The sequence below is a fragment of the Balaenoptera acutorostrata genome, chromosome 7 (assembly GCF_949987535.1).
Source record: "Balaenoptera acutorostrata chromosome 7, mBalAcu1.1, whole genome shotgun sequence".
Taxonomy (NCBI): Eukaryota; Metazoa; Chordata; class Mammalia; order Artiodactyla; family Balaenopteridae; genus Balaenoptera; species Balaenoptera acutorostrata.
This window is the reverse complement of record NC_080070.1, coordinates 100,422,013-100,438,519: the sequence shown is the minus strand read 5'-3', so window position 1 is coordinate 100,438,519 and position 16,507 is coordinate 100,422,013. Positions and strand designations below refer to the sequence as shown.

General features: G+C 35.0%; 1 protein-coding gene across 1 annotated transcript in view; it reads left to right on the top strand.

Moving 5' to 3' along the window:
- Positions 1-16,507, top strand: part of NAMPT (nicotinamide phosphoribosyltransferase) — a 38,810-nt gene that overhangs the window by 7,560 nt on the left and 14,743 nt on the right. The window contains exons 3-7 of the mRNA XM_057549763.1: positions 1,905-2,061; positions 4,364-4,467; positions 6,660-6,788; positions 11,979-12,137; positions 12,699-12,835. Of these exons, the coding sequence (XP_057405746.1) occupies positions 1,905-2,061; positions 4,364-4,467; positions 6,660-6,788; positions 11,979-12,137; positions 12,699-12,835 (686 nt within the window). The remainder of the gene's footprint in view (positions 1-1,904; positions 2,062-4,363; positions 4,468-6,659; positions 6,789-11,978; positions 12,138-12,698; positions 12,836-16,507) is intronic.

Here is a 16,507-nt window from a genome sequence, read left to right as displayed (position 1 = left end):
GAGTTAAATAGCTTAGGGACAATTTCCATTCAGCTTTTGACTGCTTGGTCTACTCAGAAGATGAAAATAATTCATTTGCCTTCTAATACTTTTAAATCTGATACAGGAAAAATAAATTTATAAAGATGCACCATTAAGTATCTGAACTGTAAAGAAGGTCACATGTAACTGTTGAGACACAGCTATGAATCTGACTTTTTTCAAATTTTACTTCATCGTGGTTGACTTTTCTTCCACCTCACTGCTTATTCCCACTAAGGGAGTTGGAGTTATTTAGATTATAAACTGGACATTTTCGTTTTTATATACATCTTGGGTACATTTTCAAGTGGTGATATCTTTTTCTAATCAGTTTCTTAAGTAGTTAAAGTAGTAGTCATTTATTATTATGGTATCGTTCATATATACACATGTTTTTGCATTTTAGTGAATCGGCTAGTGGACTTAATTGCTCTGGATTCTGTATTAGCTACTTCACTTAGCTACTTCTTAAATCTTAAATTTACCCTGGTATCAGTCCCTGGGTTCTGACTTTAAAAAAACTGACACATACTTGTAGATTTTGATGAGGCCTCCGTATACCTTGTAAGTATATAGATATGTGTACCTGAGCAAAACAGAAAGTTCCAGCTCTCTTACCTGACTTAGGCAATCAAACCACATATTAACATAAAGATTCACCTGCAAGATTACCTATAAGCTGCATCAGGGTGCTATTTTTATAGAGTTGCAAGTTGCTTCTATTAGAAAGGAAACATATTTTAAACACTTGTGACTTTTTTTTCTCTCTCTGTATTCGTTTTAGAATTTTTGTGCAAAGCCACAAAGTTTCTTTAGGTTAAAACCAAGTTTTACTAGGATTGAGATTGTGCAGCCAAACAAGGAACACAGTAGTTTTCCTAAACTTGAGATCAGAGCTAAACAGAAAAAATGGTTTATGTTCACAGTGGTCATCCATGAAACTTGGTCTGCAAAGATTTATTCCACCATTACCCTGACTCACCACCCTATCCTTAAGCTTTAAGGCATTATTATTCCTCTTCTTTCAAATGGGAAAATATACACTATTCTTCCAGTTATTTTTTATTGGTAAAATGTTGTAACCATATTAAAATATAATAAAATTCACATTATAATGAACACTCGCTTTTTTTTTTTCTTAAAACAAAAACAGAAAAATTTTCAACAGTGGCTCTTACCCAAATTCATGGAAGAGAAAGTTGTGATAATGCCTCTTCATATCTTTAAATTCATAAGGATTTGATGTTGCACTGGATAGGCATTTATTTCCCAATTCAGAGGTAATTTGAGAAAAAGAAAGATTACAAAACAGGATATTTTTTCCACTGCTGCTGCTATTGCTTTCATCCAGGTTTTCACAGTGTCATTATGAAGACTAGAAGGGGTCATTTTTAGTACCTCATTATACAGATGAAGGAGAGTCGTAAGAAGTCATTGACTATTGACTTGTCAAGAGTTCCACACTTAAATAGTAACAGTACCAAATTCTGCTTTCAGTTCATTCTTTTATATCATGTGTTTGTCCCCCAGGCAGCTGCTTCTCTTTCCCGAATGAAGGCTGTTCCCCAAGAGTAAATGAGATCTTTCTTGGCATTTTTTTTTCCAAGTGTCCAGCTTAGAGGCCTTGTACTTCCTTAAGTTCAGTCCGTTTGTTTATAAAATTTAATACTCTCCTGCAGTTTTGAATTTAAGATACTGAACTATTAAAAGTATCTTAATAAGCATGATACTCACTTTTTATTCCTTATAGCCAGGAGAAGAAGCTGATCAACAGCAAATAAGTGTAGTTTCTCTGGTTTTAAATAATTTCAGGCTCTTTTTATCATAATTTACATTCTATTCTTCTGGTATTTTCTAATTCAGGTATTTTCTCTTTCATATAGGTTACTCATTATAAACAGTACCCACCCAACACAAGCAAAGTTTATTCCTACTTTGAATGCCGTGAAAAGAAGACAGAAAACTCCAAAATAAGGAAGGTGAAATATGAGGAAACAGTATTTTATGGGTTGCAGTACATTCTTAATAAGTACTTAAAAGGTATTGTTTTTCCTAATATGTTTAAAACACTGCTTTTATATACCTCATTATAGTTTTCCTCCGATATTGTTGTATTATTATTTTAAGTACCTTTTTGAATAGTCTAATTTTGATTTTTTTTTTTTTAATTTATTTTTGGCTGCATCAGGTCTTCATTGCTGCACGCAGGCTTTCTCTAGTTGCGGCGAGCAGCGGCTACTCTTTGTTGCGGTGCGCAGGCTTCTCATTGCGGTGGCTTCTCCTTGCGGAGCACGGGCTCTAGGCGCGCTGGCTTCAGTAGTTGTGGCTCGCGGGCTCTAGAGCGCAGGCTCAGTAGTTGTGGCGCACAGGCTTCATTGATCCGCGGCATGTGGAATCTTCCCGGTCCAGGACTTGAACCCGTGTCCCCTGCCTTGGCAGGCGGGTTCTCTTAACCACTGTGCCACCAGGGAAGCCCTAGTTTGATATTTATTTAATTACCCTAACTACTTTTAGGGGTTCTTTTGGAATTTTTAGAAATATGTTAATTTGAAAGCATTAAATTTTATAATTTGATGTATGTGCTTGGTGTTCTAAATATGACAAAGATTTTCCAAAACTAGTAAGACTGGGAATAAATTTAGAAAAGTGAGTAATTTTCTGAGGCTAATCTGGTTTGTTAATAGACTTTAGTCATTAATTCAAAATAAAGGATTTGTTACTGACCTGGGAACTCATTTTGAATTGTGGTAGCAATTATAATTAGAATATGTTTTGCTAGTCAGTTTTACCTTAAAGGCCTGTTTTTCAAAACTACCTGTAACGGTGGACTTAGTCTCAAATGCATTTTTTTTTAAGTTTTTGGCTACACCCCATGGCATGTGGGATCTTAGTTCCCAGACCAGGGATCGAACCCTTGCATCCTGCATTGGAAGGCAGAGTCTTAACCACTGGACCACTGGGGAAGTCCCTCAAATGCATTTTAAAGAAGAAAAAAATCCCTGAAATAATTTCTGTGCTTTCTTATTTGAAAGTCCATGTCTAGTCTTATTTTGTAATGGTATTTGGGGGGGGAAACAGTTCCCAAGGTTTTTATACATTTTGGAAAATTTCATTTCTAACCTTTTCAAATAAAAGTAATCTCAGAATTGAATACAGAATAACTTGAATTTTATGCAGATAATGACGTTTTTCTATAACCTTGGCAATTTTAAGATCAGATAGTTCAGATATGTTATACTATTGAAAATCTACTTGGATATCCAAAGTACTTCACTGCAACAAGATTACCCAAGATATTATAAATGAGTTTACTAGCGATCTTATTTAGAGAAAGTTACCAAAGACTACTGTCACACTTCAATTTTCTACAGCTTAAAAACTTTATAAAATGTTATTTATTATTAATTACAGCTAAAATATATTGTTTGTTATAGGCCAGCATTATTCTAAGTGCTTTAATTCAGATGTCTTAACTCATTTCGTCCTCACAACCACTCTAAAAGTAGGTACTCTACTGTTATCTTCATTTTACAGATAAAGTTAGCTAAAAGTGTATTTGGGGGGCAAAAACTTAGGCATTGTAAAAATTATTGGATTATCAGCCCCAAAGACATCCTTTATGAATAAAGTGAGCAGATTCACCTGGAAAGCCACCTATCAAAAGCTTACTCTCAAATCTGAAGACTATATAAATTAATAGAGATTTTTTAAAAATCTCCCAAAAGTTAATTTATTACTGTGATTTTTTAAAAATACTATACATGTAATAATCTCTTCTTTTGCAAATTTGCTTTTCAAATAAGAAATTAACATTTATGCTTAGAGCGAGTGATTAGAAGTGCAAGTTCCTTTTCTGACTCTGCTGTTGATTCTGGGTGAATCATTTGACCTCAGTTCTTGGGTTTTTTTTGTTTTTTGTTTTGGTTTTTTGTTGTTGTTTCTTTTTTATTTATTTATTTATGGCTGTGTTGGGTCTTCGTTTCTGTGCGAGGGCTTTCTCTAGTTGTGGCAAGTGGGGGCCACTCTTCATTGCAGTGCGCGGGCCTCTCACTATCGCGGCCTCTCTTGTTGCGGAGCACAGGCTCCAGACGCGCAGGCTCAGTAGTTGTGGCTCACAGGCCCAGCTGCTCCGCAGCATGTGGGATCTTCCCAGACCAGGGCTCGAACCCGTGTCCCCTGCATTAGCAGGCAGATTCTCAACCACTGCGCCACCGGGGAAGCCCAGTTCTTGTTTTTTTAATCCACTGAATGGGCGAAATAGCTAGAGACATTAATCCTATGACAACTCAGCAACTCACAGCATGCCTTTAGAAATGTAAACAGGAGATGTTTATTTTTTTAGGTAAAGTAGTGACCAAAGAGAAGATCCAGGAAGCCAAAGAGGTGTACAAAGAGCATTTCCAAGACGATGTCTTTAATGAAAAGGGATGGAACTACATTCTTGAGGTAAAAAATGGTTTCATGTTTTGACCTATGTATTTTGGCTTTGCTTTTAGTTCAGAATTTCTTGCCGTGGAATTTGAATAGAAGATTAGACTATACACAGCACAGGTATTCAAACCTTGAACAACACAGGTTTGAATTGCATGGGTCCACTTACATGTGGAGTTTTGTCAGTAGTAGATACTGCAGTACTACACAATCTGCAGTTGGTTGAATCCGCAGATGCAGAACCACAGATACAGAGGAACCACAGTTACAGAGGGCTGACCGTAAGTTATACATGGATTTTTGACTGTACAGAGGAGGGTGGGTGCCTCTAACACACGTATTGTACTAGGGTCAACTGTAATTATAACTCTTTTCTGTCTGTGACCCTATAAATATAATGGCTATTTAGACATTCTTGTGAAAAGTTAATGGTAATGTTTAATTTTTTTTTTCCTGGTAACACATCATTAGTATCTAAAATCTATAGCATATCTAAGTAATTTGTTGTAATATGTATTACAATTTAAATAACTAGCATTTTTCAGAAAGGTAATTTAATCCTTTCTTTGAAAATACATTATAATTAAGAAAGGGCATGGTTATTTGGCAATTTGAAATTTTAAGCCTATTTTCTGGACTGTACATTATCTAAGAAAATAGATGCTGTGAGTCTGTCACTATGCAATACTTATAGGACATTTCCCTTACTGAATAGTTAGAAGAATGGTTTGGTGCAAATCTATGAAGTTAATTTTCATTCTTTATTGTACTGTAATATTCCTACCTAACATGTTTGGATTCCTTGCTTAAACTTTTGGGCATCCAAAGACATGGGAATTGAGTCGTAAGTGTTGAATGTCCCCTGGTGGTTTTCTCTGTTACAAAGATAGCTTGGGAATGGGATCTATTGGCATCTTGCTATGTTAAGTGTTCATTATCTTTAAAATGAATGTCTTTTTCATTGTAAACTATCAAACACAAAGTAATTAGAAATACTTTAACTTCCTGCCTATATCGTAATATTGAATTTTACTGTTTGGTAATTATCGGTCTTTGAAGAAGTTGAGTAAGCACACTGCTAGTTTTCCCATATCTTAAGTAAGGTCAGTAAAATATGTTGGCTAACATATTTTGGTTATGTTGGCTAACTCATTTGGTTGACACTTAACCCATTTGGTTTGTTGTGAGGATTATAGTTATAGGTAAGTTAAGTGCTATGCTTAGTAATAGAATTCTCAGTGGTCAGGGTGGTAAATATTTTTATTTTATATTCAGAGAATCTTAGGGATTCATAGATTCCCTAGAGATAATCTTGTGTAACCCCTTTTACAAGCATGAAGTCTGAGACCTTGAGCTTCTAAATGACTTGCCTACAGTTTCCTACCTGCTTTTGCATCCAAGCTAGGATTTTAAGGCATTATTCTTTCTCCTCTAACATGATTTTTTTTTTTATCTAGTTACCTTGTCCCAAATCACATAAATAAACCTTACTAGCCAAAAGTTAGCCACAGCTTTTATCTTTAAAAAGGGGGAGGCGTAATTAAATATCTAGTAACATACCATGTAGCCGCTGTATATCCTCAGCCTAATTTGGGAGAGAATTATTGCACTTGGATATTGACTGCCAGAGCTCTAGAAAGTATACCTATGATTGGTCTGTCTACTGCCAAAATGGTGTCAGGTCTACTACCAGTGTAGAGAAAACCTATTTAAGATTCTTCTACTGGCAAGGAGTGCTCTCTTTTACTTTGTTTATTCATTTTGTTGTGCTCTCTAATAGCAGTCCATTATTTTATCTTTCAGTCTTTAGCCTTTCTTTTATGAAAATGACCTACTTAGAAGAAAGGTAGTGCTCTTAGAATATGTTGGAATAAACTCTTGTCTTTTTTTTGGAAAGAATAGGAAACAGCTTTTTTGTTTTGAAATCAGTTTGAAATTCTCTTCAAGTGACAAGTTTTCTTAGCAGAAGTACTTTTACAGCATAAAATTTAAAAATTAATGCTAGTACTAAACTGTTAATCATTTTAGCTAATTTTATTTCAGGAGGATAAGGATATTCTGACCAGATTACTAGCAATATAATAAGATCTACAATTGCAATTTCTATGACAGTAAGTTTAGCTTCTGTAAAATATAAAGAACCTTATTTAAACAGGTAATGGCATACCACCTGTTGAATTAATAATTTCATTATTGTCTCTTACCAGAAATATGATGGGCATCTTCCAATAGAAGTAAAAGCTGTTCCTGAGGGCTCTGTCATTCCCAGAGGAAATGTTCTCTTCACAGTGGAAAACACAGATCCAGAGTGTTACTGGCTTACAAATTGGATTGAGGTGAATTGTTTTGTTTTGTTTTGCTTTTTACTTTTACTTAACATTAGTTGTAGATGTAAAAACCATTCAACTGGGATTCTAGTTTAAAAAATGCTACCAATAAAGTTATGTATGTAACCTCCTACAATTTACTAAACCTTTCCAGGCCTCAATTTCCTCACCTATAAAATGACAGTTGGACTAAATAATCTTTAAGTTTCCTTCCAGTAAAATCTAGTCTTCTGAGATTTTAAAATCAAATTGTAAATAATTATTACTGTTAAAGCTCAGTTGGCCTCCATCTTATTTGTTGCAATCCTAAATATATACCATCATAGAGAAAGATTACAAAAACAGCACAGGTGTATTTTTAGTAACTTAAGACATTTTATGGCTATTCTGTTCCAGTTAGACTAAAAGAATTTTGTTCAACTTCTTAGTAACTGTTTTCTTTATTCTTATCTAATCAGTTTAGGGCCTAGACTCTACCACCTGGTATTTCTCATTTCAATATATTCAAGATTCACTGATCGTTTTAATTTCTAATCTCAAAAGAAGAGTACATTATAGACTGTGAGTTTATATTACAAGGCTTTTGTTTGTTTTCCTGGTATCTATACTTAAGCAATCATGTTTTCACAGCCTCATCGCTTTGATATTAATAGTCTATCTTATTAATGTATTGGTTAAACTAATTTGTTGTTCTATTATAAAATAACACATTTGAGGTTCATTTATAAAGACTGGAAAAAGTTTAGAAAAAGTAAGAGGTCAGGAATATTTCTGAAATACATTTTTGCTAAGTTGACAGGAAACTTAAAACTTTCTTTTTAGACTCTGGGTGGGCCATCAACTAATAGTAGCCTAACAGGCTCTGAAACAGTGAACAATTAACTAAAGTAAAGATTTAAAATAGTTTACTGCTATGTCTTAAAACTTTGAATTAACTCATGAACTCAGAGTAAAAGGAAACATATTATTAATAGTCCTCATACTATTTTACTGGCAGATATTTTATTTTGAGGGGAAGGCATTATAAAAAGAGTAGAAGAGTTCTGAACCGCATCATCTAGTGTATCCTTTACGTTCAGTGCCAAAAGATCCCAAACAGATAAATCTTATTTTGAAAATCATCATCTGTGAATCACCTTTCTTCACTTTTTTTTCTTTTTAGTTTTCTGATTGAGGATTTAGTCAATAAGTACTCTTCCCCTGTGTTGAATTGGAGTTTCATAAAGCAGATGTTTAGCAGAGAACTAGTTCCAAGTCTGCCTTGCTTTTCATGTATGTTTTTCTTTATCCTCTTAAGAAAGTGAAAAACACTAGCCTTAAAAAAAATTTTTTTTAACTACCTGTTTTAATAATTGGTATTTTGGTGTATTTCACTAAAAAAACCATAAAGTAAAAAAGTTTATATATGGCCATCTTAGCAGTAGCTTGTTAGCAAATATAAAAATATTTTTAGTTTAAAAATTATTAAACATAAAATCCAATATGATACTATTAGATTTTGAAGAAAAAAAATTCCCTGTTTTCATTTGTTTATTGAGTTTACCTTCTATTCTAATATGTATTATTTAAATAATTTCATTCCTTGGTAGGTATTTTTATCTAAGGCACAAAAATATATGTTCTGAAACAATCCCTTTGTGATAGATCCTATGTTTTATAAAGAACTGTGTGTAATCTAAATACCAGGTCTCCGGAAAACGCTTTCTCAGAGTCACTTTGCCTCTTGCGTGGGTTTCTCTGTGGGGTTAGAGGAGGTTCATCGTCCTCTTACCCATCTCCAGCCCAAGTTTACCACCTTATAAATGGAATCTGTTACCAAATCCAACAAACTTGTTATTTAAAAACGAGATTTTCTTCAGGAAATCTTTGATTTAAAACATTTTAAATAACAGTACTGAGTAGTATTCCTTCCAGTTCCCTTTGCCAGTATGTGTAAAGTTTGTGTGTGTGTGTGTGTGGTTTTTTTTTGGCCGCACTGCGCAGCTTGCTGCATCTTAGTTCCCTGACCAGGGATTGAACCCGGGCAGTGAAAGCGCTAAGTCCTAATCACTGGACTGCCAGGGAATTCCCGGTGCAAAGTTATTAATAACATTCTTTGATTCACCGTACACTGAATTTTAAAACCCACTAAAATTATTGAATTGCTTTATCAATTTCAGTATCGGTGCTAGAAGAAACCTTAGTCCTCAAATCAGATTTCAAAACATGTTTAAGAGAGCCTAAGTGTTCTTCAGAGGTGTCTCAGACTTATGAGGGGCTGAAGAATGAGCATACTGGGCTAAACGTAACCGTTTCTTCCAACCAAAAAAACAAAACAATACCTTTTTGCTGTTAAAAAGAAAAGATGACTTTAAAACTATTACATTGATCAAATGCCCTCATTTCACAGATGAGGAAATTGAGCCCTGAGAGGTGAATGGGCTAGTTAACAGTGTAGATCCAGTCCCCTTTCTACTATACCACACCATTTCTTATTCTTTAAAATTCCTTATCCTGCACAGTAACGTTATAATGAACACTTCTTAAATAAAACTTGCAGGTTCATTTACTTTAGTCTTAGTTTTCAGCTAAAAATTTTATCTTGATTTGTGTGGGCAAATTGCTGTTTTACAGAAGTTTCCAACAAGGCCACTTTGTTAGACCTTGGATTAACCCAAACTAACTTGCCTTTTTTTCCCTTGCTTACACCTACAGTGATCTTTTTTAAAGGGGAGTGATTTTATTAAGAGTATAATTTAAGCTGATTTTGTTGGACTATGAAAAGGAAATGGTGATGTGAAGGATCACTGTGTCTCATAGTTATTTCTCTCCTTCCCTGGCATTTTTCGAGGGGTAAGGTCAATCTTCTACCTTTATAACTCAACTAGAGTTTTTCACATTATGTTTTCTATCTTTCTCATACTCCTAGATAATATCAGTCTAAGTCACATTAAAAATGTGAGAGTTGATTGAATTAAATTCAGCAAATGAGTATTGATTACAGTTATATACCCAGAAAATCCTGGGCGCAGAAATTAGAGTAAGATATGTCTTACTTAAGGGCCTTTGGAGGAGGAGCGACTTATTCTTAACTAACCACTAATATAAGTAAGAATGCTGAATTGGTAGCAAAAATAGGGAATTCTGTCTAAGAAATCATGAAGTGGAAAATAAGCTTTTAATAAGGGACAGGAAGAGCTGAGGTATTCTTAGAATGGCAAGTAGCCCAAGGGAGATATAGCATAAAAGTGGAAAATATCGTAAGGGATAAATCTTTAGATGGTAAACAAGGCAAGACTGTAAAAGCCCTCAAATTTCAACACGAATTGGCCTTCTTCCTCTGTGGACAATAGATAGCCATTAAAGGATTTTAAGGAATGACAAAACCTGAATAAAACTCTTAACTTTAGAAGGATAACCAGTGGCAGTATAAAGAGTAAGTCAGAGAAGCTCAAAATTAGAAGTAGGATAATCATGGGCAGTGGCATTGGAATCACTGAAATTACCAAAGAATAATTTCAGGAGCAGAATGCTTAGATAGAGGTGATTTGTCACAGAGTTCAAGTTAGGAGTTGCGTCAGTGTTCTACTGTTATGTAACAAACTACCCCAAAATAAAACAACTGCTATTTCTCATGATTCTGTGGTTGACTGGATGGTTCTCTGCTGGTCTTGCTTGGACTTATATGAGTCTGCGTTCAGCTGAGGGTTCAGCTCGGATAAAACAGTCTGAAATGGCCTCACTCCCATGTCTGGGCCTCAGCTCAGGTAACTGGGACTGCTGGACCTCTTTTCATGACTTAGGCTTCTTTATAACACAGCAGTCTCGAGGTTCTAAGAAAATGCGAGTAGAAGCTATAAAACCTCTTGAAAGAGAAGCTTGGAAGTCATAAATGTGGCTTCTGCTACATTCTGTTGGTCAAAAGCAAATCAAAAGGACAGCTCGGAATCAAGGGATGAAGAGATAGATTCCATCTCTTGATGGGAGGAGCTGCAAAGAATTTGGAGCCATAGTTAATCAATCATAGGAATCTAATGCTGCAGTTTTTCTTAGGTGACTGAGTTGGGAAGTCCAAGGGTAAATAATCTTTTTGTTTGTTTTTACTTATTTTATTTATTGGTCACTTAGCTGGTATTCAGTAAAAGATTGTTTTGTAAAATTTAATTAAGGAAGTATAGCTTTTTGAGTGAGCACAGACATTGTTGTCATCTTAGCAGCTCTTTCTAAAACAAATTTGAAGCTGCTTGTAATAGCAGACTATCTGGTTTACAAAATAAAAGATAGAAAATTATGATCCTAGAATGGAGGAGTGAATTCCTAAGCCATAATAATTAGTATAGTTGCTGTGATTAAGCATCAGACTTTCTTTGGAGTTTCCTGGCAGCCAAGGGAAAAAAGGGAAACCAAGGGACAGTTCTTAGCAGAAAGTAGGAACCCAGCAATTCTTTCATTTCCTCATTTGGGAACCTGTGTAATAGGAACTGAGTTATAAAATAGACAGCGACCTCACAAGTTTATAGCATATGCAGAAATGTTTCATGTGGCTCTTATACTGACTTTTGATAAAAACCAAGAACATAAAGCATAGCTCAATGAATAGAATTGTCTAGTGCTATGCAAAAATACCTCAAGTACATAACCTACCAGTAGTCATGTTAGATCCAAGGAAAAATTAGATCCAGTACTACCTAGAGGAGTAAATAAATAACTTCTTTAGATGCAGACTATTCAAGGTGTAGTCCAAGGACCAGTGCTGGTCCATGAACTCTTTGATGCAGGTCCACATTAAATACAGAAATCAAGGATAAGCATTTAGAAACTTTTATGGCAATTGCCTCAACATCCAAGTGTGAGTATATTTTATAAAACTATTGGTCCGCAATAGATTGAAAATAAAAAAATACATTGGTCCTTCATCACAGATAGTCTTTCTAAATATTATTTGCTTCATTGGAGCTTTGGATGGAAAATAGGTAATTTGACATTCTCTACTGTTCAGGACCGAGTTTGCTTATCCTTTGTGTTGCGGATTTCAGAGCTGAGCTCGGCACTGTATCTGAAATGCATGTGGTAGGCATCCTGCCATACAGTTGAAATGTCCAATTGGTATTTCTAGTAGTATGGAAGTCCAGGACATACCTCCAGAGAAGGCTAGGATTTTCCTCAGAAAGAACCCAATTTTTTATGTATTAATGTTTGTGGTTGATTTTATTACTACAGACTATTCTTGTTCAGTCCTGGTATCCAATCACAGTGGCCACAAATTCTAGAGAGCAGAAGAAAATATTGGCCAAATATTTGTTAGAAACGTCTGGTAACTTAGATGGTCTGGAGTACAAGTTACATGATTTTGGCTACAGAGGAGTCTCTTCCCAAGAGGTAAGAAACTGAAGTGAACCTCAATTAATAAAATGTGGATTGTCGGTTAGGTTACAGTTACCACTGTAAAGTTTTTGGGAAGTTACTGGGATCGATCTTCCTTCTAAGTAGGCCACATTTTGAAATTCCAGAGATTCAGTCAGAGATATACATTAAATACCTAAGATGTGTTAGCCTCTTTTAGAAATAGCTGAAATACAGCCTTCAGTAAACATTCTTGTCCTTTATGTATTGGATGGATGGATGGACAGGTGGATAAACAGGTAAAATAAATATTAGCAGATGTCAGATAATGCTACAGGGAAGCCAAGGCAGAGTAAGGGAAAAGGAGGTGACGGGAAGTGGGGGTGGATCGCTATTAAATAGGTCTCTTTGAGGAGGTAACAGTTGAATCCTTAAATATTTAGGAAAAACTGGATCTTTGTCATAAGAAACTATTATCTCTGATAATAGTTAAATATCTCTTTAACTGAAGACAATAATTGCTTTGGGGGCTATGCTCTATACCTCAAGTATGGGTCTTTTCTTTTTTTGGATTTTGGTTTATGGTTTATTTTCCAGACTGCTGGCATAGGAGCATCTGCTCATTTGGTTAACTTCAAAGGAACAGATACAGTAGCAGGAATTGCTTTAATTAAAAAATACTATGGAACGAAAGATCCTGTTCCAGGCTATTCTGTTCCAGCGGCAGAACACAGGTAAAATTCTGTTTTCATCCTCCTATTATCTAACCTTGGTTTTCTATAACTAAATTTTTTCATTCTTGTAACTCAGTGATGTTTTGTTTAACTACAGAGCCAGGTAGCACAGTAAATCTTCATGAATTTAAGCAATACTAATTCAGTATTTATACTCTATAAAGACTGGTCTCGGGGAGGTAGAGAACTTTTAACTGTCCTAATAGAAACAATTTAGGAGCTTTTTTCCAACTCTTATATATATTGCTCTATAGGTTTTATTGTAAGGATTTTTTTTAGCTTCTCTATTGCCGTGTGCAGATAGGTTGTATTCACTAAGTCTAGAAGCACTCACTGTGAAGCCTGGTCAGTGTTTTCCCTTTCCCTGCTTTCTACATGACTTCACTTATCTTTGTTCTGGAAGTTATCTTCTGAACCCAGTACCCTCAATTGTAGATGAGCAAGTTAGCCCTTTTGATGAAAGGAAGAGTGTTCAGAGTCTTCTTACGCTTCCTTATCAGATTTTACTAAAGCATCTCAAGTTAAACTAGAAGACAATTATAATCTAGGCTACAGCTGCTCTGGTCCTAGAGTTAATTTTATTGAAAGTTAGTGGAGTTTTTAAAATGTATGCCAAAGCTTATTTCTGGTTCTTATAACACAAATTATTTAATGTAATTAGTTCGGGGCAGTTTATTAAATTCTACTCATACTTGAATATTGCAGGGTGCTAAAACCAGCAGTGAGTAAAGCTGAGCTTTGATCCCAGGCAGTCTCCTGGGTGCTACAAGGGATAGAAAGATATAAAGAATTAATCCTATCTTTTGGATTAAAAATAGTACACTAGCAGCCTTGTGCTCTGTTAAGTGCTTTTAAAGAGGTACAGTTAAAGTGCTGTATCAGTGCAAAGGAAGGAAAAGTAGGGTCACGTTCCACCGGTAGGGTTGGATGGATCAAGGAAGGTTTTATAGAGATGGTATGCAAATCTTGACTTCTTGAATGATTGGTGAAATTTAATGGCAGACATTAGGAGATTATTCATTCTCTAAGTATTTATTACATGTCTACCATGTGTTAAGCATTGTCCTGAAAGAGCAAGAATGAAAGAGGCAGGTATGGATGTGTTTAGGGAATAAGGGCTGAAATGTATTTTGTAGGGAGATTTTGTAGGGAATGTAGGGTAGAGTGGAAAGACAGGTTAGTAAACGCCCTCAAATTTATTTTGATATTGGATGTTAACTATTTGCTCATCATGCTAGATTATTCTAATTCCATTTTCAAATGGGAGTGGGCGTTGAAGCTTTTGAGCAAATAAGTGATGTCATCAGAGAAATACTGTAGAAAGATTACTTTAATAGTGGGCTATCTTATGAACTGAAAAATGGAAATGAAACGTTAGGAAGCTGTTGCAATAATTCTGAGAGATGACGAGGTTCAGAACCAAGTGGCTAAATAAATGGAAAGAAGGGGGTAAACACGAGCATTGGCTTGGGAGATGAAATTGCTGCAGCGTGATGATTTGAATTGGGGCTCAGTAGATGGTAGATTCAGCTAACATTTATTAGCATTGCTTTATTAGTAGGGACTTGAATTCTTTCACATATAAGTTTCAAGACTGGTGAAACTGGAAAAATAAGAGTGACATTAACAGACCAGGATTTTAGGGCTGCAGTATTTTTATTTTTGGTCTTGGATATATGTACACCTTTTAAAAAGCTTCTTGTAGTACCCATAATTAGACTCTTCATTGATGCTTTTGTTTCAAAGTAATAACATCATGAGTATGATACTATACATCTGAGAATAAAGATGATGATATCGTCTTTAGGGCTTTCATGTTAAAACAGGTTGAAAATCTATTGTATTTTTATAGTCTCGAAATATTTACTACATCTGCAAATTTGACTCCTTAATGTGTCAGGTGTTCTTAAATAGACAAGTCGTTTAAACAACAGCAAAGTATAGTGAAAAGAGCTCTAGACTGAAAGTTGGGAAATCTGAGTGACCTTACAGCTGACATATACTGGGTGGCCTTGGGCAAGTCATTTATCTCTCTGTTCTTCAGTTCCTCCATCCAACCCAACAAAAGGAGGAGCTAAAATTTTACATCTCCTACATCAGAAGGTCATTGAGGGAAAATGAACTAACATCCAAGAGAACTTTAAAATAAGAAAACGCTAAAATTTAGAACATTGTCATTATTGTTATACATATTTTCTTAAAGAATATATATGAATCTGGACTTTAAAATATTCAATTACATAACTCTTCCTCAAACTTTGGAAAGGTATCAAGTTAAATTTGATGCTGGAAATTGGAACAGTAGCATAAGTAGAATTCATTGAACAAATATTTATGATCTCCATATACCAAATATTATACTAGATGTTATTATGATTAGATTATGTGGAGGGTGCTATGGGAAATGTCTGTGGGAAGATGAGGTGAAGAAACTCATTTTCCTCCCTAACAAACAAAATGGATCTGTAGTCCAGAAAAAAAAAACCTGGGCTAAGGTACAGATTTGTACAGGTACAAATACCTCACTACAAAGGTATTTTTTAAAAGCTTTGAGTGTTTTTCACATAGGGAGGTGTAGAGAGAGACCAGTGCCGCAGGTCATATTGAGAAAGGAGCGCATCTAGGGGAAACTGAAGAGGACCCATAGAAGTATGGGGAAAAAATCAAAACGTGGGATATGTCATTGAAGTCATTGGGAAAGAAAGCTTCAGGAAAGTTCACATGCCAAAGAGAAAGCAAGTAAGATAAAGACTAAAAATGAACCATTAAGTTTGCTAGACGTGATACACACAAATAACAGAGTTAGTTGACTGTATTGATACAACACTAGTAAAAAATAAGTGCATAAACAGTGACCTCTAACTCTAAGAGTTTGTTCTTACATTGCAAAGCTCTCCAGTGTTGGTACTCTTTGAGCTTAATTCTCTCCCTTATAAAGGGGACCTTAGCAATTCTTGATATGAAGAAGGGGCTTCTCTTTATCCATTTCTCAGTTTTCCCTTTAGCCTGCAGACACTTGCATTGAGTGGAGAGTTGGCATCAAAGCTACTTTGTTCACTGTAAAATGAGTTTTATGTAAATATGCTATCTCTCCATTTCAGACGAGAGTAGTTCTGGGTAGCTAAGTCTTGATACCCCTGAAATGTGCATGCTCTGCCATCCCCAGCATAAGAAAAGTTGTTTACTTCAGTCCTTTAGAAAAAAAAATAAGAATAAAACAACAATTTCAAAAATAAATTAGTATGACTTTTCAAACAGTTTTGAGATAATCTTATATCTGCATGGGGTTAAATGAACGGGTTGTTTTACTTTCCATCATTTTACTTCGGAAAATGGGGTAGAGGCAAAGAGTAGCAAATTAGGGAGAAAGAAAAATTGCTTGGCATGAGAAAATGGTAACAATTCTAAAATTCATTATGAAGTTTTCTTTAAGAATTTTAACTAATATATAATATAAATAATTTTTAACCAGCAAGTACTTAGGTTACATGTCATTAATCTGTTCAAAAAGAACCACCATTATTGAGGACAGTGTAAAAATCACTATAATCATTCTTGCCTAATAGAAACTCACACGCTTTATTTCCCATCTTAATTATGTTTTGCTGAAACTAAATATTATAATTCTTATTCCCGGAGCATATATTAAGTACTAGTGGATAATCTGTAAGT